At 49.2% G+C, this 25,473-nt stretch overlaps 2 protein-coding genes and 1 non-coding gene across 3 annotated transcripts in view; 2 read left to right on the forward strand and 1 right to left on the reverse strand.

The window, feature by feature from the left end:
* Nucleotides 1–10,648, forward strand: part of STIP1 (stress induced phosphoprotein 1) — a 12,622-nt gene extending 1,974 nt beyond the window's left edge. Inside the window, exons 2-14 of the mRNA XM_007102589.4 lie at nucleotides 1,467–1,676; nucleotides 2,190–2,331; nucleotides 2,491–2,632; nucleotides 3,321–3,489; nucleotides 4,744–4,870; nucleotides 4,963–5,065; nucleotides 5,333–5,453; nucleotides 6,193–6,289; nucleotides 6,429–6,553; nucleotides 9,020–9,056; nucleotides 9,267–9,370; nucleotides 9,549–9,721; nucleotides 10,178–10,648. Of these exons, the coding sequence (XP_007102651.1) occupies nucleotides 1,467–1,676; nucleotides 2,190–2,331; nucleotides 2,491–2,632; nucleotides 3,321–3,489; nucleotides 4,744–4,870; nucleotides 4,963–5,065; nucleotides 5,333–5,453; nucleotides 6,193–6,289; nucleotides 6,429–6,553; nucleotides 9,020–9,056; nucleotides 9,267–9,370; nucleotides 9,549–9,721; nucleotides 10,178–10,250 (1,623 nt within the window). The 3' untranslated portion in view covers nucleotides 10,251–10,648. The remainder of the gene's footprint in view (nucleotides 1–1,466; nucleotides 1,677–2,189; nucleotides 2,332–2,490; nucleotides 2,633–3,320; nucleotides 3,490–4,743; nucleotides 4,871–4,962; nucleotides 5,066–5,332; nucleotides 5,454–6,192; nucleotides 6,290–6,428; nucleotides 6,554–9,019; nucleotides 9,057–9,266; nucleotides 9,371–9,548; nucleotides 9,722–10,177) is intronic.
* Nucleotides 10,649–12,241: 1,593 nt separating this feature from the next.
* FERMT3 (FERM domain containing kindlin 3) overlaps nucleotides 12,242–25,473 on the forward strand; it is a 22,348-nt gene continuing 9,116 nt past the window's right edge. Inside the window, exons 1-6 of the mRNA XM_007102593.4 lie at nucleotides 12,242–12,355; nucleotides 12,928–13,100; nucleotides 16,094–16,327; nucleotides 16,542–16,661; nucleotides 16,759–16,927; nucleotides 17,142–17,244. Of these exons, the coding sequence (XP_007102655.2) occupies nucleotides 12,941–13,100; nucleotides 16,094–16,327; nucleotides 16,542–16,661; nucleotides 16,759–16,927; nucleotides 17,142–17,244 (786 nt within the window). The 5' untranslated portion in view covers nucleotides 12,242–12,355; nucleotides 12,928–12,940. The remainder of the gene's footprint in view (nucleotides 12,356–12,927; nucleotides 13,101–16,093; nucleotides 16,328–16,541; nucleotides 16,662–16,758; nucleotides 16,928–17,141; nucleotides 17,245–25,473) is intronic.
* LOC112067465 (U6 spliceosomal RNA) lies at nucleotides 21,060–21,164 on the reverse strand. Its single transcript, XR_002893285.1, has one exon. It is a non-coding gene; the product is annotated as a U6 spliceosomal RNA (small nuclear RNA).

Raw genomic sequence — 25,473 nt, forward strand, 5'->3', positions numbered from 1 at the left:
GATCCATGTTTCAGTTTTAGGAAATATTCAAGTTGGACAAATTTGAGTGTCCAAAATTGTGTTTTTTTAACTAAGCACCTTTCAAATAAATCTCATAGTGATAAACTTTTAAAATTTGACCTCATACAGACGTAAAATTGTATAACATGTCAGACAAAACAACTTACTCTATTATATGTACCACATGCTGATATTTTTTATTCCATTTGATGTTTTAAAGTGCTGGTTGTGTACGAACTTGATTTCCTGACCTACTGCAGGTAGGTGCCCAGTTTGGAAGATGTTCTGTAGGATAGGCAAGAACTTGACCAAGCTGTTCTCAGCTGCCTCATGGTGTTAGTTGAGATTTTAAACTTTTTGCCTTCTGGTCAGCATCTTGGGCTCTAAGGTTTTTATCCCTTGCTTGCTAAATTTGGTAGTTTCTTTCCTTTTTTCCTCATAGAGCTTGTCTCTCTAAGATTTCTCTGGTTGGTGGAGGTTCCCAATTGGTGTGCCTCAAGGTTCCAGAGTCATTTCTCATAACAGAATTCTTTCTTGCATCAGTACACTGGGTCATGGGCAGATGATAGGTACCAAGAAAGAATGACTTTGTGTCTTGAGGGACACAGCTTGATCTCACCAAGTGTATATGCATTTGAGGGATGACCCTCCCCTCTTGTAGGGCTCCCTGGTTAGGAGAAGCCCTTTAATTAGGATCCTGTTCTGATAGGGCCAGGGTCACTTTATTAAACATTTTGATGGGTTCCTGCTGTTTTCATTCCGGATATTTGATAGGATAGTGGATTGAACCACAAATAGTGTTTTTTTATTCTTCATCTTTTTATTTTATTTTTTTCATCTTTTTAGTAGCATATTAATATTTAAGCATGACAAAAATTTTTTTTCTAGCTTTCCTTTACCCGTTAAGGAACAGACCAGTAATCTATCGTGTTGTGACATGTTAACCACATCTATAAGTGGAAACAGATTGTTATTTGATCATAGGTGAGCGTCTTGATGCTCCTGGAGCCGGCAGGTTGCTGAAGCATATATCAGTGCACACTCAGTCCACTTCCTTATTGGTTGCCTCTTCTGTGAGGAGTAACTAGGCCTGTGTTCAGTTTATCATTTGAACTCTGGAAATCCATGGCAAATAAATTTGTTTTTCCACAAAAGGAACTCATGAGTATGTTCTAGTGGCTTCATCAGCTCCAAGTAGAGACTTTTGGAAGAGTGGCTGGAGTTCTCACTGATCCACAGGGGAGCCAGCAAAGAACAGTGTCAGGCCGCTTCTTCCTGGTTATTTTTTCCTTGCTGGTTCCCAAAGGTGTGGGAAATGTAAATTAATGAATCTATGATTTCTCTTTTCTGATCCGTAAAGTAACCTGTTTGTCAATAGCTGCAGAAAGGAATGAGTATCCTCTAAGAAATTGGGACTAAAGAGACATTTTATGGAGAGAAACTATGTTGGTTCCTTTTCTTCTCAGGTAAATGAGCTCAAAGAAAAGGGCAACAAGGCCCTGAGTGCTGGCAACATCGATGACGCGTTGCAGTGCTACTCGGAAGCCATTAAGTTAGACCCCCAGAACCACGTGCTCTACAGCAATCGTTCCGCAGCCTATGCCAAGAAAGGAGACTACCAGAAGGCTTACGAGGACGGCTGCAGAACCGTGGACCTGAAGCCTGACTGGGGCAAGGTAAGCTGTGCGTGCGCTGGGGCTCCTCAGGTTCCCAGAAACTCCTTTCGGGGGCAGTTCTTAAATACCAGCCCTCCTGGCTTGCCTAGTTGCTTATTCCAAGAGACTCATAGTTGATTATCCCCCCCCCCCCCCCCCCCCAGTATTCTTCCTGCCTGATTGAGAATGTTCCTCATAGTGGTGGCATGTTTCATCAAATCCGAGGTACCATCGGTTAAGACATGTCTTATTTTTTGTACTACTAGGAAGGAAAACACTACCCAAAAAAACTGACAACACTTAGGGTCATAAGATGAACTGGGAGGGGGCAGGTGTGCACCTTAGATATTTGGCTGTGTTCTGCAGGGTCGATAATATACCATTGTTGTATCCTGCTCCTCTTCTGTTTTTTTCTTTGGCCTTCACGTGAATACCCATTTTGTTTCATGAAATGTAAAATAGATTTTTTTGAGTTCATCTTAGGAATTTACTGCTAGGTGTCTTTTATTTTGTATTTTTTTTTGCTGGTTTAAGGGCTATTCTCGAAAAGCAGCAGCTCTTGAGTTCTTAAACCGATTTGAAGAAGCCAAGCAAACCTATGAGGAGGGTTTAAAACATGAAGCAAACAACCCTCAGCTCAAAGAAGGTTTACAGAATATGGAGGCCCGGTTGGCAGGTAGGTAGGCACCACGTATACTGCTCTTCTCCTTTTATTTACTATTATTTTTAAATTGGGATTAACTTTAAGGCTCCCCCATCGCCCAGTGTTGGTCTAGTAGGCTATGTGGGCATAGTAACTGACTTCTAGTGATGTGCTTTCCTTTGTTTGAAACAGAGAGGAAATTCATGAACCCTTTCAACATGCCTAATCTATACCAGAAGTTGGAGAGTGATCCCAGGACAAAGATTCTGCTCGCTGATCCTACCTACCGGGAACTGATAGAGCAGCTGCGGAACAAGCCCTCCGACCTGGGCACGTAAGTCATAGTGGCACCGTTTGTCTCTGGAAATGGACATGAACGTTGTGCTTTCTTCCTGGTATCCTGTGGCAGGGGGTTCCCTCAACCGGACTGCAGGGTTTCTCCCTTTGTTTTTTCTCCAAAGAACAGTAGGAGTTTATTGCTTTGTTTACTGTTTATTTGTATTTTTAGAAAGGATCAGGGGGAGTATATATCAGAGTAATCTGGAGTGTTTGTTCTAACCTTGCCCTGTCTCTTCACTGCTCTCCTGCTATGCTGACCTAGCACCAACCCTATCCTTTCTTTACACATAGGACCCCCTCTCTCTGTTGGTATATTGGAGTGGAAACTCAAGGTTGAAAGGATGTCAGATCTAAAGAGGTCTCTCTAAACCTTGTACTGCTATCTATGACTGTCTGAATCCCTCTGGCTCCTGAGATCAGACAAAGTGTATCTGTAACTCATTTCTCTGTGTATCTGCTGGCCTCAAGAAATAAATTTGGTCTACGTTACCTCATTTTATATGGATATTTGAAGGGTTGAGTATTCCCCATTTGTAACTTTTAGTACAGGATGTAGGAACCTTCTCATGGGTGAGAAGCTTTTATATACAGTAATCTGAGCTTTAGCAGTGAATGGGGTTTAAGATCAGTTGTGGAGAGGACTAAGTGCTGTTTTTTGTTTTTGTTTTTTTAACCAATACTAGGAAATTGCAAGATCCCCGGATCATGACTACTCTCAGCGTCCTCCTCGGGGTCGATTTAGGTGGTATGGATGAAGAAGAGGAAGTTGCGACGCCTCCACCGCCGCCTCCTCCCAGAAAGGAGACAAAACCAGAGCCAATGGAAGAAGATCTTCCAGAGAATAAGAAGCAGGTGTCTCACTCTCTTTTTTTTTTTTTAAACACTGTTTACTATCATGCATTTAGAAGAAACAGCCAAGTCAACTAGAAATATGTGTGTCAGGTGGGACCATCTATAGACTTTCATTGGCTGTGATTGTTTTGTGAATGCTCAGTATGTGCTAAAGTTACTCTTGTTAATTAAGATGGTCAGGGGACTTCCCTGGTGGTTCAGTGGTTAAGAGACTGTGCTCCCAGTGCATAGGGCCTGGGTTCGATCCCTGGTGGGAACTAGATCCTGCTTGCATGCTGCAACTTAAGAGTTCGCATGCACAATTAAGAGTCCACGTGCCGCAAGTAAGACCCAGTGCAGCCTAAATAAATAAATAAATACATATTTTAAAAATAGTATATTAAAAGGTCCACGTAACAAGCAGTTTCATAGGAATCGTGTATCTCAAAGTCTTCAGGCAGCGGAAGCTACTAGTCCATAGTCCCACGGCCGCTGTGGTTCTGGCAGTGTGGATGTCAGCCAGGGCCAGCCAGTGAAGTTATGTGTGGTCCTTGTCCTTGCGGAGATCCAGAAGGTGCTGTCTATCATTCCTTATGCTTCTGTTTCCTGGTTGGACGTGATGTGTAGTTGAAAGTTGTCTGTGTTGCTAAGTGAACAACTTTCAGTCTTCCAGAGCAGGAGGCATGTGCCTGAACGATTTTATTTCCCTTCTTATAAGTGGGAACAGCAGATTGTTGCCAAATTTAGTACCTTTAAATGGGTAAGCGTTGGTTGTTCATGGTGCCTCAAAGCTGGAAAGAGGCCCTATAACGTGGGTGGCAGTGAGCTCTGCTGAAGACGCCTGCCACCAGGACAGCACCTCCGCTGCTCCTCAGCCTCTCTGCTGCTGTCGCCTGACAGCTAAGGCCCCGAGACAGCATGCGACAGAAACTGGACTTGCTCAGCCTCTCAGAATTAAACCTAGCACAGAACTACGTTGTCCTCTCTGAAGTTCTTTCAAGCTGAAGGGATTTCCTCTCCCCTGAAGAAGCCCTCACTTGCTGACAAAGATCCAGGAGAGTAGGTGGGATAAGGGGAGTTTCAGAGGAAGCAGAGTACTGTAAGTCTATAATTTTTCATCCTAACAGCTGATACTTCACTGTGGGCGTGGAGAACCTGCTTCCGTAGCCTTGTTAGTTGTGTATGCTGCGTGCTACCTGTGACGTCACAGGCCCTTGCTCTCTTTGCCGTCTGGTTAGATGTACTCAGCACTGACTTCTCCCACACCTCATCTAGGCACTGAAAGAAAAAGAGCTGGGGAATGAAGCCTATAAGAAGAAAGAGTTTGACACAGCCTTGAAACACTATGACAGAGCCAAGGACCTGGACCCCACCAACATGACTTACATAACCAACCAAGCAGGTGAGACCCAGGACGCAGGTGCAGGAGTTGTTACGTGGTCCTGGGGGTGAGGTATGGGCTGACTCTTCCTTTTTGACCCTCCTGCCTGGCAGCCGTGTACTTCGAAAAGGGCGACTATGGTAAATGTCGGGAGCTTTGTGAGAAGGCCATTGAAGTGGGGCGAGAAAACCGAGAAGACTACCGACAGATTGCCAAGTACGCTTGACCTGGAATGCCTTGAGTGGTGTGGAGGGTTCCATGTCTGCATGGGGAGGGGGCTGCTGGCTGCACAACCTACTCTGTTAGCCGTGGGCTGGAAAGGAGGCTGCAGGATCCTAGACAGAAGGTGTTGGAAGGGCGTGGTGCCTGGGGCAGTGATGTGGGCCTTGTGTCTAGTTGGTTGCAGGTGTTTTTTTCTCTGCAGGGGCTGACCTTGTCTGTGTTCTGCCCTTAGCAAATTCTTTTTCCTCTTGTCTTTGTCAGAGCTTACGCTCGAATTGGCAACTCCTATTTCAAAGAAGACAAGTACAAGGATGCCATCCATTTCTACAACAAGTCTCTGGCAGAGCACCGAACCCCAGATGTGCTCAAGAAATGCCAGCAGGTGGGTAGGGAATACGGGATGTTTTGCTATTTTTTGTTTTATTTGTTGTAGTCATTGCTATTTAATGACAAATCTGTTGTCTTTGGTCATTGTATATGATGCTGTCCCTGTCACTTAATGATGACAACATGTAGGGAATAACTCATTTTTTCTGCTGTGCTTTTTTGTCGGCCAAGGTTTCCACCATAAATTTGTTGATGTTGAGGGTCAGTCCTCTGACAGTGTTGTGGTTGTTATTGTAATTTAAGTTTTTTCTTACCTTATACAACCAAATTATGTAGGGGGGGTGATTTTATTCACAGAAAGATGAGGCAGAAAATTGAGCTGTCAGTACATACATCATTTTCGTATAGGGCATATCTTTGTATCAAGTGTACATCAATACCGTTTATTCTGCTTCATAGTACCTACACCTTGATGATGAGGAATATAAAAATTTTTTTTTTGAATTGAGTTAAAGTTGGTTTACAACATTATACTTCAGTTGTACAACATAGTGATTCAAAATTTTTATAGATTATACTTTATTCAAAGATATTATAAAATATTGTATTTTTTATGTTGTACAACATATCTTTGTAGCTTACGTAAGCTATACATAGTTTGTAAGGAATGTAAAATCATTAAACCAAAAGTTAAATCTTGCCACTCTGAAAATTGAAATTCTAATCAGACTTTTTATTAGCCCAATGTGTATGAGAGTTTAAATGACTATTCCAAGAATTAATGTTTTTTTTAGGCAGAGAAAATCCTGAAAGAGCAAGAGCGGCTGGCCTACATAAACCCTGACCTGGCCTTGGAGGAAAAGAACAAAGGCAATGAGTGTTTTCAGAAAGGTACCTACAGCTCAGATGATGGAACTTTTGGATAAAAGCAGTGTAGATGTTGCTTTCTGTGCCTTGGCTGACTGTGGGGTAGACGCGCTCTGGTGGTGTGCTTTATTTTATATTTTAAATTTGTTTTTTCCATGTTCAGGGGACTATCCCCAGGCCATGAAGCATTATACAGAAGCCATCAAACGGAACCCAAAAGATGCCAAATTGTACAGCAATCGAGCTGCCTGCTACACCAAACTTCTGGAGTTCCAGCTGGCACTCAAGGTGAGCCTCTGGGAATGTGGAGCAGCCGTTAATGTAACCTGTGCATGAGGACTGTGTTTTCCTCTTTTCATCAGCATCAGCTTGATGTTCCTTTTTTTTTTTTTTTTTTTGGCCTCTCCTTCCGCGGAGCACAGGCTCCGGACGCGCAGGCCCAGCGGCCAAGGCCCATGGGCCCAGCCGCTCCGCGGCATGTGGGATCCTCCCAGACTGGCGCACGAACCCGCATCCCCTGCATTGGCAGGTGGACTCTCAACCACTGCGCCACCAGGGAAGCCCCGATGTTCTTATTTTGATCGTAGATTCAAGGTGGTGATGCACATGTGAAACTTGTAGAAATACAGGGCCTGTGTCTACCCTGTCCTGGCCTGTGGATTTATTCGTGGTTGGGAGTATTTGGGAAAGTAGATCCTTTTCCCTCCCCTTTGTCCTTCCTTACATTTTTCGTTGTTGTTTACCTCTTTAACAGTTTAAATGTATGGTTGAGTGGCATCAAGTACATTCGCATTGTTGTGCAGCCATCACCAACATCCATCTCCAGAACTTTTTCATCTTCCCAAATGGAAACTGCATTTTCTAAACACTAATGCCCCAGCCCCCTCTCCCAGCCCCTGGCAACCACTGTTGTATTTTCTGTCTCTCTGAATTTGTTCTCTCTAGGGACCTCCTGTAAGTGGAATCATACAGTATTGGGCCTTTTGTGTTTAGCTTACGTCACTTAGCATAATGTGTTCAGGTTCACGTTGTAGCATGTGGCGCACTTCCTTTTTCACGGCTGAATAATATTCCGTTGTGTGGATAGACCACCTTTTGTTCATTCATCCATCCGTGGACATTTGGTTGTTTCACCTTTTGGCTATTCTGGACAATGCTGCTGTGAACATGGGTGTACAGATATCTGTTTGAGACCCTGGTTTCAATTCTTTCAAGTATTTTATGCAACAGTGGAAGTACTATAGTTCTGTGTTTGATTTTTTTGAGATACTGCCTTACTTTCCACAGCAGCTTTACCATTCTTCTTTTCTTCCATACTCCAGTTGGATAGATCTGCTGTTGTCAGTCACATCAAGTATGGTCAGATATGATAATGTTCAACACTGAAGGGGTTACTCTCCATAGCTCTCTTGAACATGAGCTACTCTGTGCCTCTTGGCGATTTTTAAACTGTTCTCTGGGAGATAAACCTGGACTATGTTGTGGGAACTAGACAAAATGTTATCTGTCTAGACACACCAGTACCTGAGTCCGTGATGGTTTTTGTTTGATGCCACTATCTTCTCGGTCCATCTGGCCTAGAGACATCACTGCTGCTGGTGGGACCGCACAAGGGGAATGTCAAAAGCAAGTTGGTTTGCAAAGCAAAGAATAACATTGTTAGTCACCTGAGAGGTGGAGCAGGACTTTCCCAATCTGCAAATGGGAGGAAAGAATGAGTAGAATTGCTTCCAGTCTTAGAGCTTCTTGGTAGAAGTTGATTGGGCCTCAGTGCACACACTACATTGCATAGTATTTTTTTTCCGTAATTTTATGTTTTGAAGATATTTCAGACAAAAATACGCAGGATACCTGTGTTTTCCACCATTTCTTCAACCATAAGCATTGACGCTTTGGGCGAACCATTTGTGAAAGGAAATGATAACATTTTGGCACTTGACCTCTGAATTCGTGAGCATACATCTCCTGAAATGACTCTCCCTGTCCAGTCACAATATTATTAGCACCTAATAATAGTAAAACTCAGGCCATAATGTTATCTGCTGTATGTCTATGTTCAGATTTCCTTAGTCTAAAAATAAAGTTTTAAAGTTGTCAATATCAAGGTCCATTCGTTTCATCTGGTGGTCATGTCCTCTTTAGTTTCTCAAACTAGAAGTTTCCCTACCTTTTGGGTTTTGGGGGGTTTTTCCTTTTTTTTTTTTTTTTTTAATCATAACATCAGCCTTTTGAAGAGTCCCAGCCTCCTTATATGAGACGGTCCATGACCTGGATTTGTTATCCCTTCTGGTTCTGCTTTCCTTACTTCTCTCCTTTTGCTGAGCCTGCTGTTAAATTACCAAGCTGCCAGGAACAACAGAAGCACTAGAGGGAGGAGGGACGAATTGGAAGATTGGGACTGACATATACACGCTACTGTGTATAAAACGGATGAGTAGTAAGGACCTGCTGTACAGCACGGGGAGCTCCACCCAGTACTCTGTAATGGCTGTGTGGGAAAAGAATCTAAAAAAGAGTGGATATGTGTATATATAATAACAGATCCACTTGGCTGTACACCTGTACAGCACCTGTAAATCAATTATACTCCAATAAAAATTTTTTAAAAAAAGAACAGAAGCATTAGAACAAAAGTAGAACGTTCTGTAATGGCCCGGGGTGAACAGTTAGATTTGTAATTCCAAGTGATCAGTCTGCCCTAGGGTAGCTCCTCTAAAGGAATGAGCCTAATTCTTTTTTGCTTTTCCTCCCTAGGACTGTGAGGAATGCATCCAGCTAGAACCGACCTTCAGTAAGTGCCTTTCTGTTCTGCTTCTCTGTTCCCTGACTGGCCAGAGGGTTGAGAGAAGGAGAGAGCATATTCTTTGCCTGTGTGTCTTTCGGGTTTGTAACATTTAGGAGCTAGTGTCAGGCTGAGGAACAATGGTGTTCAGATGAAGAGGTGAAAGAGCAGCCTTCAGAAGTGTGTTTTAGGTGGTGCTTCACCTCTTTCTGTCTGTAGTCAAGGGTTATACACGGAAAGCAGCTGCCTTGGAAGCGATGAAAGACTACACAAAAGCCATGGATGTCTACCAGAAGGCACTCGACCTGGACTCCAACTGTAAGGTGGGGCTGCTTTGGCCTTCAGTGAGCTCTCCCCTGCCTCCTTGTCTCTGATTCTTCCCTCTGGCCTGTTTCTCTGTATGTCTGTCTTCCTCTCAATTACCTCTGTTATCTTGGACCTGCTGCAGCAGTGAGCCAGGTAGTGCTAACACCCTCCGCTTTTGGCTTTGCCGGAATGCAGGAGGCCGCAGATGGTTACCAGCGCTGCGTGATGGCCCAGTACAACCGACATGACAGCCCCGAAGATGTGAAGCGGCGGGCCATGGCCGACCCTGAGGTGCAGCAGATAATGAGTGACCCGGCCATGCGGCTCATCCTGGAACAGATGCAGAAGGACCCCCAGGCGCTCAGCGAGTGAGTCAAGTTGGGGGCAGATGGCTTTCGAGGGAAAAGGTGGACAAAAGCATTGAGAATGCACAACGTTGGCAGCAGTGTGATCTGAGTGGAATATATATAGTGTAATTCTTACTTGGAAGGTTGGCAGTTGATGGTGAGCTGGAAGGATTTCATTTATATGATAGTGGCGATGGCTTAAGTGGTTAGTTGGAAAGACCAGTTTTGCTGGGAGAACGGTCTCAGCTTAAACCTGTGTCCGTGGACTCCTTTGCTGCAGGACTGGTGAGGTTCCAAAGAATGGCAGAGGAGGCCTGTGTGGGTCCCCCTGGGCAGTCTCCGCCAGGAGTCCCTTACCGCCTCTTGTTGGTTGGTGGTGTCCAGGGGGGTTTGTGTTGGTTTGGGGCTTGCTCTGCGAGCAAGTAAGAATTTTTATAGGTTGTCTCATTTCAAATAACTTTGCCTCTTGTTTGTCAGACACTTAAAGAATCCTGTGATAGCGCAGAAGATCCAGAAGTTAATGGATGTGGGTCTGATCGCAATTCGGTGATGACACTTGCTCATCATGCCCCTTCCCTTCGCCCTCACGTGGAAAGAGGAGCTGGGACCGCGGCAAGCAGCACGGAGCAGAAGGGAGAGAAGGGGAAACAAGTGAACAACTTAGCTGTATATTTATACAGACGTACGAGGAAGATTCAGAGACTTGTACTCGCGTATTCGTGCAGCCGCTGCCTCTGGGCCCTCCCAGCACACGCATGGTCTCCTTCCCCTGCCCCCCGTCGCTGTCTCAGCTGCTCTCCCATAGTTGGTTATTTTTTATTTGGGGCAGTGGGCTTGTAAGGGGGAGGGAGGGTGTTCTTCCCATCCTCAGGTCCCAGCTGTCTTAACGTTGTTAACTCCACGTCCTCTTCTCCAATAAAACAAGCCAGTCAGGCGTGGTTATACATTGCCATGTCCCTGAGTAATTTTTTTGCCGGAAGACTTTGAAGCACATGTCCTGTAGGGGTCACAGCCTGGCTTGGGAGAGCTGAGTGCGAACTGAACACTGGGAACCAGGCCCACACGCGCTCTTCCTTCCTGAAGGGTGGGGTGGGTGTGAGCTTGGCTGGGTTCCCTGGCCTAGCAAGGTGGCCACTAGGTGGTGCTGTCGCTCAGTGAACAACTGAAAGGGGACATGGAGGCTCCTGACCCAGAGTGACTCCAGCTCCGGGGGGTCAGATGAACTTCCAGGTGATTCCCGTGCTGTCAGTTCTCCACACTCAAATTGCAAAGCCAGAAACCAGTTAGATCCAGAGAACAGTGGGTCCCACTCAAGAATTGCAAACAATTTCTATTGCGAGAGACACTTCAGACCTCCTTTTTGGAGAGGTCAAATCTGTCAGCTGCTGTATGTTAGTTGTAACATACAGTTATAGTTCTTACTGCTCTCAACTGAGTTCAAAGTATGTTTTAATTACACTTTTCCACAGTTGAAACAAACTTTCTAAAAACCCTCTACTTGGACTGGGGTGGCTTCTGGGGCTGGTCTAAAACTTCATTTGTCCAGGAGTGCAGCTTTTGGGCTAGGAAGCTGCTGAGGCCAGCAGCTGGCTGCACTTCTGCTGCCTTGACTTTGCATAAGCTGGCCTTCCCCATCTGGGTGGCGCAGTCCTCCACAGGGATTCTGTTGCACCTTTGGTGCTACTGTCTCTTCAGGCTCTGTTCCCTCCATCCCCAAACTGATTGTCTAGAAAGGCTGAATTTCTGGTGGGAGCCAGTGATTATAAGACCTTGCTTTCCCAAAGCTTACATCCTGTTGCAGGTGATAGGAAGACGCTGGGCCACCAGGGGCCCTCTGAGTCACATTTGCGTAGGGACATGACAGGAGTGAGTCTCGTGGGTACTGGCCCCAGAGAGGAGTGATGCAGGTGGAGGGACAGTAGAGGTGGGAAGTCTGAAGTCTTGAAACCTGAAGGCGTGGGGGAGGCAGGTCGTGAAACATCAGGGGCCAATTTCTGTTCAGCTGTTCCCCTGGGCAGTTCTAAGGTTGAGAAGTTTGGAAAAGAGGCCCTTAACTGGGAACAGGAAAGACATAAGGAAGTCGTTTCCCTCAGGGCCTTTAAGGATCTACTTTGTGGTGATAAAGGACATTCAGGGCTTGAGCTGACTTGACCTGCCTGGTCCCTAAATAACCCAGATCCAACCCTTTGAACTCCACCGCTCTCCCTCTCTGCGGCTGAGTGATGCTACAGCCCAAGGACCCCCACCTCACGACAGGTTGGAGATGAGAGATGGCTCCGACAAGGGAACACAAATAGGTGGCTTCTCTAGTTTGAATCGAGCTTCCCTCCAAGTGACGGGACCCTTTGTGTGGTCTTGGGTCCACAAGCCCCACTTGCTTCCTGTGCTCACTGGGAGCAAAGACAGGGCCCCACTGGAAGCCCTGCCGCGCCACCACCACGGTGCCGGCCGTTGCTTCCTGCCCCCAGTGCCAGCACGCCCTGGGGAGGGGCCAGGCCCGCCCTGCTCTGATAAGGCGCAAGGGCTGCCCTCTGAAGGAAGCTCCCCAGAGAGAGAGGAGAAGGAAGCACGCAGTGGTCTGCAGGTGTGCGGGCTGCAGCCAGGAGTGGCTGACGCTCCGACCCCCACCTCCAGCCCCAACCCCTTGCAGGGAAGGTAAGCCGGCTGGTGGCTGAAGACCCAAGGACCCTTCTCTTCCTCGCCCTCCGGCAGCCCCTCTGCCCAGCATGCCTCTCTCCATGTGGCAGCCTGGACTTTCCACTGCCCTAGAGAGGCTTCGGCTGGTTTGGGATGATGGAGCTGACCTTTGGGCCTGACTGGAACTATTTTCTGACCTGGGCTCACAACCATTTCTAGGGTGGGCAGCTGCCAGTGTGGGCTTGGGCTGGGCTGTGGGCTGAGCAAGCTGACGGAGGTTGTGCTCAGCTCTGGCATCGAGCTGGGTGATGTTGAGTGAGGCCCTTCTTATTCTTACCGGGCCTCGTCTTCCCGTCTGCAAGAAGGGAGAGGGCTGGGCAACATAGACTCTGAAGGTCCCTTCAGCCCAATCATCTGTGATGGAGGGAGGGTCTGAGGCTTGCCTGCAACAACTCAGCTCCCAGCGTCTTGCTGCTGCCGTGGCATTCTGGCTTACGGGCTTGCTCTCTGGCCCCCGCCTGTCCCGGGCACCACAGGCAGCCTACCAGGCCCCAGCTGCCCACCCTGCCTCCTTCCCACCCTCTCCCCAGCGTTGCCGCGGCCATGGCGGGGATGAAGACAGCCACAGGGGACTACATCGACTCGTCCTGGGAGCTGCGAGTGTTTGTAGGAGAGGAGGACCCGGAGGCTGAGTCGGTCACCCTCCGGGTCACAGGGGAGTCACACATCGGCGGCGTGCTCCTGAAGATCGTGGAGGAGATCAGTGAGTGCCCACCGCCCCCGTTGCCCACGGGGTCCCCTGGCACTTCCGGGCCAGCCCTGCTGCGTGGCCCTCGATAATGGAGTCACAGTGACTCAGGCGCCAGCTTAATCATTTGGTTCCAAAACAGACATTTCCCCAACTTAACTTCCCCTCCCTCCCACTGTCTTTCCTCCCTTCCTCCCGCTCCAACAGGTTCCACTAAGACCCCAAGGAGCAGACCTGGCCACGGTCCTCCGTTCACCCACTTCTGGGGCAGGAGAGGCCTTGCCTGGGCTGAGGCAGAGATCCCGTTCTGGGGGTCGAGAGGAGCCCAGAGGGGGCTCCTGCTGACTTGGGGACAGGCTCCCACACCCTCTCCCTGGGCGGGCGGAAGCCCTCAGCAGGCTGGTGACAGGCCCAGCCTGGGTGGGAAGGCCCTGCCCCCACAGGAAGTTACAGCACAGCCGCCCATGGTATCAGCCCTGGAGCGGAGCAGGGCCGCTGACACGGGGGCTTCGCATCGCCTTTCCCTGCTGGGGGTGCGGGCTGCCCCTTCCTGGGAGGGCGGCGGGCCCGCTCTGATAGCCAGAGCCGGAAGGCAGGCCCGCGATAGTGCCAGCCTGGGTCCTGGGTCCCCCGGGGGTGGGGGTGAGTGGGCGGCCTGGGAGGGAGGTCAGTGGCTTGTGGACAGCACGGGGCCGCAGGGCAGCCCGGCCACGGGGCCGCAGGGCAGCCCGGCCACGGGGCCGCAGGGCAGCCCGGCCACGGGGCCGCAGGGCAGCCCGGCCACGGGGCCGCAGGGCAGCCCGGCCACGGGGCCGCAGGGCAGCCCGGCCACGGGGCCGCAGGGCAGCCCGGCCACGGGGCCGCAGGGCAGCCCGGCCACGGGGCCGCAGGGCAGCCCGGCCACGGGGCCGCAGGGCAGCCCGGCCACGGGGCCGCAGGGCAGCCCGGCCACAGGGCTGAGGTGGTGAGGGAAGGCTCCAGAAGGCAGGGCCCAAGGAGGTTGTGAAAGCAGAAGTGGAGAGGAGAGGGTCCCGCAGGAGACCGGGTGTCAGACAGAGACTCAGGCAGGCTCGGCCGAGCAGGGCGGAGAGGGTGAAGACCAGGTGCTCCAGGAGAAGAGCCGGTTGGCCCCGGGGCATGGCCCGCAGCAAAGCGCGAGGCCTGAACAAGGCTCCTCCACCTGCTGCGGGGGCCCCCGGGGTCAAGTCCCTCCGGCTCCTGTCCCCAGCCCCGAGCATACTGTTGTGTCCACCCCCCAGCTCCCACTCATTCCTTAGCACATCAGAGGTCTACTGATGGCCACGCTGGCTGGGCCAGCCCCTGATCTGGAGCGCAGCCTGGCAGGTGGCACCCACCGTTTAGCTGCCGGCACAGGGCTGAGTGTTGGCTGCTGCACAGGGGAAGCCAGCACAGGGGCTGCACCTAGCCCGGGACGGTACGAATCGTGAGAGGGGGCCACAGCAGGGAGGAACAAGGCGACACACTGAGGCGTGGGGGTGTGCGGTTCTGAATTGGAGCCTCTAGGCTGGGGAGGACTCCTGGAGTTCGACAGGAAACGAGGCTGGGGTGAACGTCATGAGGCGTTTTGGACTCCATCCCGGAGGTGGAGGGCAGCTGTGCCGAAGGGTTTCCAGTGGGAGGCTGTCAGGCTAAGGCAGGCCCCTTGGGTCGGGTGAGGGTGGACAGGAGGTGAGTTTGGAGGAGCGCTGGCATTGGTAAAATGTGGTGGCTAAAAGTGAAAGGGAGGAAGCTCGGGCCTGGCAGGAGAGCCGTTGTCACCCAGCCCCCAGGGAGCTGATGAGGGGAGGGGGCACCTCTGTCCAGCATCAGGCAGAGCGAGGTGAAGTGGAGCACCTTGAGGGCTGCGCTGGGAGGCACTGCATTTATAGTCCCAGAGCCGGGCACATGGGCTGGTGAACAAAGGTTTCTGGAATGATCGAAGCCAGTGGACGTGCCCCTTAGCCAGTGGCTTGTGGGTTCCTGGCGTGGGGCTCACAGCAGGAAGATGAAGCCGTAGACTAGGTGAGACCCCGGGAAGATGCCGTGGCTAAGGAGGGAGAAGAGGGTCCTCGGACTGAACCAACGGGGAAGCACGGGGGCAGGCCAGGAAAGGGGGCCAATGGGACAGAACAAGAGCAAAGGGTCAGGAGGAGACGTGGAGTGGGTGCCACAAAACCAAGAACAGAGTGAAGGCACATAGGGCGACTTCAGGGCAGGAGGAAGAGGGAGGGGGGTGGGGCAGAGGACGGGACCACTCCCCAGGAAGGGCTTTGACACTAGTGGGCTCTGCTCTTCCACTGTGCTCACCTGGCACCAGTTCAGGCTCCTGAAGGGAAGACGGAGAGGAGAGCACGTGTCCTCCTTCACTAGCTGCATGACCTCGAAGTGCTCGCGTTTCTAACCGAAGGCCCATGCGCTGTGTTGATGCGGCCGCATGCCTGTGTCACAGGCACCATGCACTCGCCACGTGGCGGCAGGCACTGCTCTGTGTCCGTTGCTGCTCGCATCTCAGGAACTAGAAAGCTGAGGCCCAGAGAGGTTCAGGTCTTGGCCAAGGTCACAGAGCTAGTAACCACTAAGTGTTTATGGAGTGCCTGCTGCTGCGTGCCCGGCACAACCCCAGGCCCTGCAGTTGCCTCTGGCTCCCGGGAATGCCAGAGAGGAGCCACGAAGCCAGGAACTGCCGGAGGACACAGGAGGTGCTGTACAGGGGAGCCCAATGCACTGGAGTGTGTGAGGTGGGAGCCCTAAGATTCTGGGTTGGGGGCTCCCCTGGGAAGTGACTGCCCTCAGTAGCAACTGAGCCCAGGGGACAAGCAGGGTTAGCCAGCAAAGAGCCGTTCTGCCATGACCTCAGTCCTAGCCCCCAAGCCAACCCCGCCTGGCCCTGCCCCTGGCCTGGGCAGGGGAGGGGCGGCCACCACCTCTGAATTCCAGGCTTGTGCTCAGCACTGGGGACAGGGCCCTCCAAGGCTGACGTGGCCCCCCCCTTGCCTGTGGCCTCACAGAGCGGAAGCAGGACTGGTCAGACCATGCCATTTGGTGGGAACAGAAAAGACAATGGCTGCTGCAGACCCACTGGACCCTGGACAAATACGGGATCCTGGCGGACGCCCGCCTCTTCTTTGGGCCCCAGCACCGGCCTGTCATCCTGCGGCTGCCCAATCGCTGTGCCCTGCGCCTCCGAGCCAGCTTCTCGCAGCCCCTCTTCCAGGCCGTGGCTGCCATCTGCCGGCTCCTCAGTGAGTCCCGGCCGGTCCTCAGTCTGCCCCCTGCGAGGGTCCTGCCAGGGGGCGGGTCCCCTCCCTTTCCAGGCCCAGCTGTTGTCACCTGGACCTTGCTGAGCTGTTCCCCATCCGGCTCGTGGGGCTCTGCCCTGCCCCGAACCGCCCAGGGGAGGGGCGGGAGGTCACAGGGCAGGACCCCAGCCCCCGCTGAGACCCCTGCTCCTCTCAGGTATCCGGCACCCTGAGGAGATGTCTCTGCTCTGGGCTCCTGAGAAGAAGGGGAAGAAAAAGAAGGAAAAGGAGCCGGAGGAGGAGGTGTATGACTTGACCGCGGTCGTCCTGGCCGGGGGTGAGTGTGGGCGGGGCAGCCCAGGGGCGGCCACCAGGGCAGGCCCCGGAGGCCTGGCGTCGGGGCCGGGCCTGGTTGACCGTGACCCGCACTCCAGGCGTGGCGCCTGTGTCGTTCCGGGGGATGCCAGCCCACTTCTCAGACAGCGCCCAGACCGAGGCCTGCTACCACATGCTGAGCCGGCCGCTCACGCCACCAGACCCCCTCCTCCTCCAGCGCCTGCCTCGGCCCAGCTCCCTCTTGGACAAGACCCAGCTCCACAGCAGGTGCCCCGCCTGCCGGGTCTTCAGCTGCCCTTGTGCCTGAGCTCCTGCTCCCAGAGCCCACACCCTCCCCTGTGTCCTGCTCGTCCCAAACCCACGCCCGTCCCCAGGCCTTTCCTGCATGTGTGTGCTCGCCCCAGCCCCTGCCCGGCCCCCCAGCCCGCCCCACTGCCCCCGCCTCAGCCCTGACCCTGCCTCTGCCTGCGCTGCGGCCCAGGTGGCTGGACTCGTCGCGGTGCCTCATGCAGCAGGGTGTCAAGGCGGGGGACGTGCTCTGGCTGCGCTTCAAGTACTACAGCTTCTTCGACCTGGATCCCAAGGTGGGCTGGGTCAGGGAGAAGGGGTGTCTGGATCAGTGGGACACGGGGACCTTGCATCGGGGGTCTGGGCTCTGGGAATGTTAGACGCTTGTAGGCGTCTGTCCACCTGTCCATCCACACCCGTTTATTAACTCCACCGACATGGTGCTGGGCCCCGGTTGATGGCAAGACCGGTTTCTCAAGGACCCTCAGGGAGATAATGACCACAGCTCAGTGTAGATGGTTGTAGGTGCCCCTGGGAAGGCTGCTCAGGTGGGAGGCACCCACACCTGCGCTCAGGGAAGGCTTCCTGGAGGCGGTGGCACTGGGACCTGCAGGGACTAGGGGCAGGTGAAAGATGAAGCTTTGCGGGCAGGCACCTGTGTGCCTCTCTCCCTCCCTGACTGCTGTCCCCACCGGCAACCAACAGGCTCCATGAATCCATCTGGAAAACCTCCAGGTGCTCCCTCTACCTGTGGCCCCACTTCTCTGCACCCCCTTCACTGCAAAACTGCTAAGCGCCATTGTCTCTAGAACCCTGGGGTCCAGCGTCTTTGCTCCCCGGAAACCTTTCCTGTGGGTGCCCCTCGACTCCCTCTCTCTCCTCAGCCAACTCTATCCTAGAGTCTTCTATCCTGGAGTCCCTGTCCTGCTGAGGTGAGGTGACCATGCCCCTTCCATGCCATCTGTCCCCTGCTCACTTCCCGTCCACTTCTTTTTTTTTTTTTTTTTTTTTTTTTGGCTGCGCCACGCGGCATACAAGATCAAACCTGCATCCGCTGCAGTGGAAGTGTGAAGTCTTAACCACTGGACGGCCAGGGAAGTTCGCCATCCACTTCTTACTTGGCCGCTTGGGATCCCCACGCGCACAGGGGTCTGCAGCTGCCCTGCCCTCAGCCCTTCCTCCTGTCTCCACAGCCTCTGGGAGTTGCGGGCTCCAGGGCTCCATCCCCAGCCTCCTTCTCTCTACCCTTTCTCCCAGGAAGCTCCAGCCTCCTGGATTTAAGGATCATCTCTGTGCTCTTTATAGATTTACCACCTCCAGCCCAGACCTCTCTCCCCTGAGCTCTAGACTCTCATGTCCAACTGGCTGTCTCTGCTCTGACACCTAACAGGCATCTCAGCTTCTGCCTGAAACAGAACTCTTTTTTTTTTTTTTTTTTTGGAAGTAGCCTTCCACTAGGATAAGCCTACTTGTTTTGGACATAGTTAGTAACCTTTTAAAATTATTTATTTATTCATTCGTTTATTTGTTTATTTATTTATTTATTTGCTGCATTGGGTCTTCGTTTTTGTGCGCAGGCTTTTCTCTAGTTGCGGCGAGCGGGGCTACTCTTCGCTGAGGTGTTCAGGCTTCTCATTGTGGTGGCTTCTCAAAGCACAGGTTCTAGGCGCATGGGCTTCAGTAGTTGCAGCACACAGCCTCAGTAGTTACGGTGCATGGGCTCAGTAGTTGTGGCGTGTGGGCTCAGTAGCTGTGGCAATGGGCTCAGTAGTTGTGGCTCGATGGGCTCTAGAGCACAGGCTCAGTAGTTGTGGCGCACGGGCTTAGTTGCTCGGCGGCATGTGGGATCTTCCTGGACCAGGGATCAAAGTCGTGTCCCCTGCATTGGCAGGTGGATTCTTAACCACTGCGCCACCAGGGAAGTCCTGAAACAGAACTCTTGATTCCAAGTCTGCCCAGCACATCCTCCCACCATGGACTCATGGCAAAATCCCCGCACTTACCCAATTCTGGGTCTTTCCCTTTCCCTCTCCTCCCTCATTGTGTCCTGTTGATCCTTCCTTGAACTAAACATCCCAAACCACCCGTTCCTCTCTGTCCCTTCATCTGTCCAGCGTCAGGCTCTCTCGTGTGGGTTGCTGCAGCCCCTCCTAGTGGACCTCTCTCCTCCTTTGGCCTCCCCAACCTCCACGCAGCATCTGGAATGAATGTTTACAGGTGCATTAGGTCCTGTCAATCCTGCTTAAAAGGCTCCTGTGGGTGCCTGTGGCCCAGGACCATGCTGATCTGGCCCTGGCGCTGCCCTCTCCCTCCCACCCGCCCGGCCCCCCTTTCCTCTCCTTCCACATCCCTGCTCCTTCCTCTCCTCCAGACTGTTGTGACCTTTTCCCGCCTTCCCTGCCTTCTTTTGTTTGTTGGTTTTTATTGAAGTATAGTTGATGAACAATATGATCTAAGTTACAGGTATACTGTATAGTGATTCACAATTTTTAAAGGTGATACTCCATGTATAGTTATCATAGAATATTGGCTATGTTCCCTGTGTTGTACAATATTCCCTGCCTTCTTTTTATTTTTTAAATTTTTTAATTAATTTTTTTTTTTTTGGCTGCGCTGTGCGGCTTGCGGGATCCCCCACCAGGGATCAAACCTGGGTCCCTGGCAGTGAAAACACCGAGTCCTAAACCACTGGACCTCCAGGGAATTCCCATCCCTGCGTTCTTTTGGATTGAGTAGTTTTCATGATTCCATTTATCTCCTTTATAAGAGTGTATTATCTATGCTGCTTTTTTTTTCTTTTTTTGGCAGTTGCTTTAGGGGTTATAGTTACCATCCAGTGAAACACTGCTTCACTACAGTGTAAGAACCTTACAGTGGGATCCCCTCTTCCCCTCCCGGCCTCTGGGCTTTTGTTATCACACACTCCCCTTCTACATACGTCAAAGCCCACGATACATTGTCATCCTTGTTGCTGTTATTCTTATTTATTTATTTTGCCGCACCGCACAGCTTGCAAGATCTTAGTTCCCTGACCAGGGATCGAACCCGTGCCCTTGGCAGTGAAAGCGCGGAGTCCTAACCACTGGACTGCCAGGGAATTCCCTGTTGCTGTTATTATGATGATGATGGCTGTATTGAGAAATAATTCATTACCATATAATTTGCCCGTTTAAAGTGTACAGCTCGATGGTTTTTAGTATATTCACAGAGTTGTGCAACTATCACCACAATCAGTTTTAGAACATTTTCATCATCCCCAAAAGAAATCTCACACCCATTAACAGTCACTCCTCATTTATCCCCCACCCCACCTCAGCCCCAGGCATCTACTAATCTCTTTTCTGACTCTATAGATTTGCCTGTTCTGGACATTTCATATATATGAAATCGTGCAATATGTGGCCTTTTGTGGCTGGCTTCTTTCACTTAGCGTAATGTTTTCAAGGTTCATCCATGTTGTAGCCTGTCTCAGTGTTTCATTCCTTTTTATTGTAAAATTATATTTCATTGTACGTATATGCCACACTTTATTTATCCATTCATCAATTAATAGACATTTGTTTTACCCCCACTGGTTGGTTGTTATGAACAATCCTGCCATGAATATTCATGTACAAGTTTTTGAGTGGACATATATTTTCATTTCTCTTGGGTATATATCAATACCTACGAGTAGAATTGTTGAGTCATCATCATGATTATTTTTACTTTAACCAGTCCATTATTTTTTTTTTTAACATCTTTATTAGAGTATAATTGCTTTACAATGGTGTTAGTTTCTGCTTTATAACAAAGTGAATCAGTTATGCATATAAATATGTCCCCATATCTCCTCCCTCTTGCGTCTCCCTCCCACCCTCCCTATCCCACCTCTCTAGGTGGTCACAAAGCACCGAGCTGATCTCCCTGTGCTATGCGGCTGCTTCCCGCTAGCTATCTATTTTACATTTGGTAGTGTATATATGTCCATGCCACTCTCTCACTTCGTCCCAGCTTACCCTTCCCCCTCCCCGTATCCTCAAGTCCATTCTCTAGTAGGTCTGCGTCTTTATTCCCGTCTTGCCCCTAGTTTCCTCATGACCGCTTTTTTTTTTTTTTTTAGATCCCATATAAAAGTATGGAACGCTTCACGAATTTGCGTGTCATCCTTGCGCAGGGGCCATGCTAATCTTCTCTGTATCGTTCCAATTTTAGATATGTGCTGTCAAAGCGAGCAGAGTCCATTATTTTTTTATTACACTTTTAGTTTTGAGATAACTGTAGATTCACAGACAGTTGTAAGAACTAATACATGAGATCCCAGATACCTGGGGACTCGTTACCCAGTTTCCCCCAACCAGTATCACAACCAGGACCTTGACATGAGACAGTCAAGACACAGAACAGTTCCATCAGCCAATCGTCCTGCAAATGCATTTTTAAAATATGGAAAGCAGTCTTTTCTCTCTGCCTACACACTCACCATTCCCTGTGCTCTTTATTCCTGTGTATAGATCTGGATTTCCAGCTGGTATCATTTTCTGTCTGCCTGAAGGACTTCCTTTAACATTTCTTGTCAAGCTGGTCTACTGGTGATGAATTCTTTCAGCTTCTGTATGTCTGTATAAGTCATTATTTTGCCTTTGATTTTGAAAGATATTATTTGGTGTAGAGTTCTTGGTTGACATTTTTTTTTCCTTAAAAATTCTGCCTCACAGTCTTGTGGCTTGTCTCTCTTTGTTCGTCTGTATGTAACGCACGTTTTTTTCTGACTGCTTTTATGATTTTCTCTTGATCACTGGGTTTAAACAATCTGATGATCACGTGCCTTGGTTTGCTTCAGGTTTCTCATGCTTGGGGTCCATTGAGCCTCCTCAATCTGAGCTTATAGTTTTCATCAACTCTGGAAAAATTTTGGCCTTTATTTTTTCAGATATATTTTCTGCTCCCCCCTCTTTTATGGGATTCTGGTCACATGACTATTAGACTGCTTAACATCATCCCACAGCTCACTGATGCTCTGTTCAGTTTTTTTTTTCCCAGTATTATTTTTCTGTGTTTCATTTTGGATAGTTCTATCTCTCTATCTTCAAGTTTACTAATCTTTTCTTCTCCCGTGTCTAATATGTCATTAATACCCTGCCTAGAAGTTCAATTTTGACCTTTTTAAATATTTTCCATCTCTCCTTAACATGCTCATGCTTTTCTCTACCTTCTTGAACATACAGGATATATTTTACATAATTTTTTTTAGTGTTTTTGTCTACTAATTCTCTTATCTGTGTCATTTCTGGATTTACTTTTAGTGACTATTTATCTCCTAATTATGAATTGCATTTTTCTGTTTGTTCTCATGCCTGGAAATTTTTTTTGTTTTTTGGAAAATTTTTATTTGATGCCAGACACTACAAATCTTATGTTCTTGGGTCCTGGATTTTTTTTTTTTTGGTAGTGCTTTAAATATCTTTAAACCTTGTTTGGGGATGAAGTTAAGACACTTGGAAACAGTTTGATCCTTCTAAGGTTTGCTTTGAACATGAACTAATCATTATAATTTATAATAATTAAATAATAATTAATTAGATCAGAAAAAAGCATCTTTTAATCTAGGGCTAATTTACCCCATTATTGTGGCAAGAGCCTTCTGAGTTGTCTTTTTTTTTTTTTGCCGCACGGCTCGTGGGATCTTAGTTCCCTGACCAGGGATTGAACCTCGGCCCTTGGCAGTGGTCACCACTGGACCACCAGGGAATTCACATGTTCTGAGTATTCTGATATTATATATATGATGAGGCTTCTCTAATCTGTGTTGGGAATATGAACTATTCCCACCCTCATGTGAGCTCTGGTAAGTGTTCCACCTGCTCCTTTTAGTGTTTCTTTCTAGCCTTGAGTTATTTCCTTATACACATGTGCTGATCAGTACCCAGCTAATGACTAAAGAGGAGCCCTCTGCTGATTTCCATCCAGAGTTTTCTCTCTGTGCAGCTCTCTCCTCTGCAGCACTCTGTCCCATGAATTCTAGCTGCCTTGGACTCCCCAGATTCTCAACGGCACCTGCTCACCTCAGGGAACATGCTGGGCTCCGTTTGGGGTCCTCCTCTTGGCTACAGCTGGCACACTTGCTCCAGGCAGCAAGCTGGGGCAACCTCACCATTCACTTGTTTCCCTTCTCTCAGGGATCCCTGTTCTGTGTGGTCTGTTGTCCAGTATCTAAAATCCGTTTGGTCTTTGTCGTTTTCTTTGTTTGAATTAAATTTTAGGGAATTCCCCGGAGGTCCAGTGGTTAGGGCTTTGCGCTCTCACTGCTGAGGGCCCGGGATCAATCCCTGGTTGGAGAACTAAGATCCCACAAGCTGTGCGGCCAAAAGAAAAAAAAAGCTTAAATTTTATTTTTAATCAAAGTAGCATATGGTGGCTTAAAGAGTTGAATAGTCCTAATGGTAATAACAACAATTTTAAAAAAAACAAAAAACAGTTCCTTGCCCCACCTCTCTTTATCCCAGATTTCTGATCCCTAGAGACTATAGGTTTTGTGTCTGTAGCTTTTTATTCTAGTGTTTACATCTATATGACAAGCTTATATATGTCTATTCCCTTGACTTTTTCATTTCACGCATAATCTATTCACTTTGTATGAAAGGTGAAGATTTATCTGTCTTATATCCTCCCTCCTTCCCCCACAACACACGCATCTCTTTGCATCTTTCCAGTTGAGCTGTGTTGTAGCTTTTGGTTAAAACAACATGAGTGTGGCTGTAAATAGTAACACATATAAATAACGTTCTTAGCTAAGCCACAGAGTAACTATACTTCCTTTCTTGGTTTATTTCTTTTCTGTTAATTGTCTGTCTGTGTACAATTAGAAGAGAGATCCCAAAAGGCTATCTGGACACTCTCTGTGAGTCTGTGGCTTGCCCTGGGGCATCTTCAGAGTGATGAGGTGGGATGTTCCATAACCAAGCCCCTCCAACATTGCAACCTAAGGACAATGTCCCTTTCAAAATGATCGATCACCTTAGGATATCAGTCAGTGTTATTTCCTACCCACTGCTTAACTGTTGTCCTTGAACTTCCCTTCACTATTTCCTGGGAATTCCTTTATTGGATTTCTTGATTCCTGGATCTCTTGTGTTCCTTTTTCTTGACTGACTCCCTCATCTTGATGGAACATATATTTCAATAGCTTCCCCTAAAATGGTAAAATAGTAATAGCTTCCCCTAAGTGGTTTGAAATCCTGCATGTTTGAGAAGGTCGCTGTTCTACCCTCACTTGCATGATAGTTTGGCTAGGTACAGAATTCTAGGTTTGAAACCTTTTCCTGCCAAATTTTGAAGCCACCTTCCCATTGTCCTCTAGTTTCCAGTGTTGCTGTTGGGGAGTCCAATGCCATTTTTTATTTTCAATCCTTCCATGTGTGACCCTTTTAATTTTTCTTGAAAGGGGAGGGGAGGCCCCAGAAGCTTTTAAGAATCTTCTTGGGAGTTACCTGGTGGTCTAGTGGTTAGGATTCAGCACTTTCACTGCCGTGGCCTGGGTTCAATCTCTGGTAGGGGAACTGAGATCCTGCAAGCCATGCAATGTGACCAAACGAAAACAAAAGCAAAAACGCAAAAGAATCTTCTCCTTATCACTTGGTGTTTTTTTTTTTTTTTTTTTTTTTGTGGTATGCGGGCTTTCCTCTGTTGTGGCCTCTCCCGTTGTGGGGCACAGGCTCCGGACGCGCAGGCTCAGCGGCCATGGCTCACGGGCCCAGCCGCTCCGCGGCATGTGGGATCCTCCCAGACCGGGGCGTGAACCCGGTTCCCCTGCATCGGCAGGCGGACGCGCAACCACTGCGCCACCAGGGAAGCCCTCACTTGGTGTTTCAAAACCTCTCAATAGTATGTCCTCGTATGAATCTTTCTTCATTGATTGTCCTGCACACTTGCTGAGCCCTTTCAAATCAGGGTCCTCCAGTTCTAGAAGAATGTTCTATACAATCTCTTTAATAATTTACTCCCCTCTATTTTTCTGCTTTTTTTCCCCCCTGGAACTTAGTAGATGTTAGACTTCCTAAATTAATTTTTAAAAGAAAAAAATTAGACATTTATATTTTCTTTCTTTTTTTTAATGCTTGTTGTCTTTTTGTTCTACTTTCTGGAAAGTTCCTTGACTTATTTTCCAAATGAGCTATTGAATTTTTTTTTTTTTTTTTTTTTTTTTTTTTTTTTTTTTGCGGTACGCGGCTCACGGGCCTAGCGGCTCCACGGCATGTGGGATCTTCCCGGACCAGGGCATGAACCTGTGTCCCCTGCATCGGCAGGCGGACTCTCAACCACTGCGCCACCAGGGAAGCCCGAGCTATTGAATTTTTAATTTCTGCAACTGTCTTTTTAAATTCTAAGAGCTCTTATTTTCTGACTGTTCCTTTCTGAAGTGTTTTTTGTTTTGTTTTTTGTTTGTTTGTTTTTTTGTGGTACGCGGGCCTCTCACTGTTGTGGCCTCTCACGTTGCGGAGTACAGGCTCCGGACGCGCAGGCTCAGCGGCCAGGGCTCACGGGCC

The sequence above is a fragment of the Physeter macrocephalus genome, chromosome 16 (genome assembly GCF_002837175.3).
Source record: "Physeter macrocephalus isolate SW-GA chromosome 16, ASM283717v5, whole genome shotgun sequence".
Classification (NCBI taxonomy): domain Eukaryota; kingdom Metazoa; phylum Chordata; class Mammalia; order Artiodactyla; family Physeteridae; genus Physeter; species Physeter macrocephalus.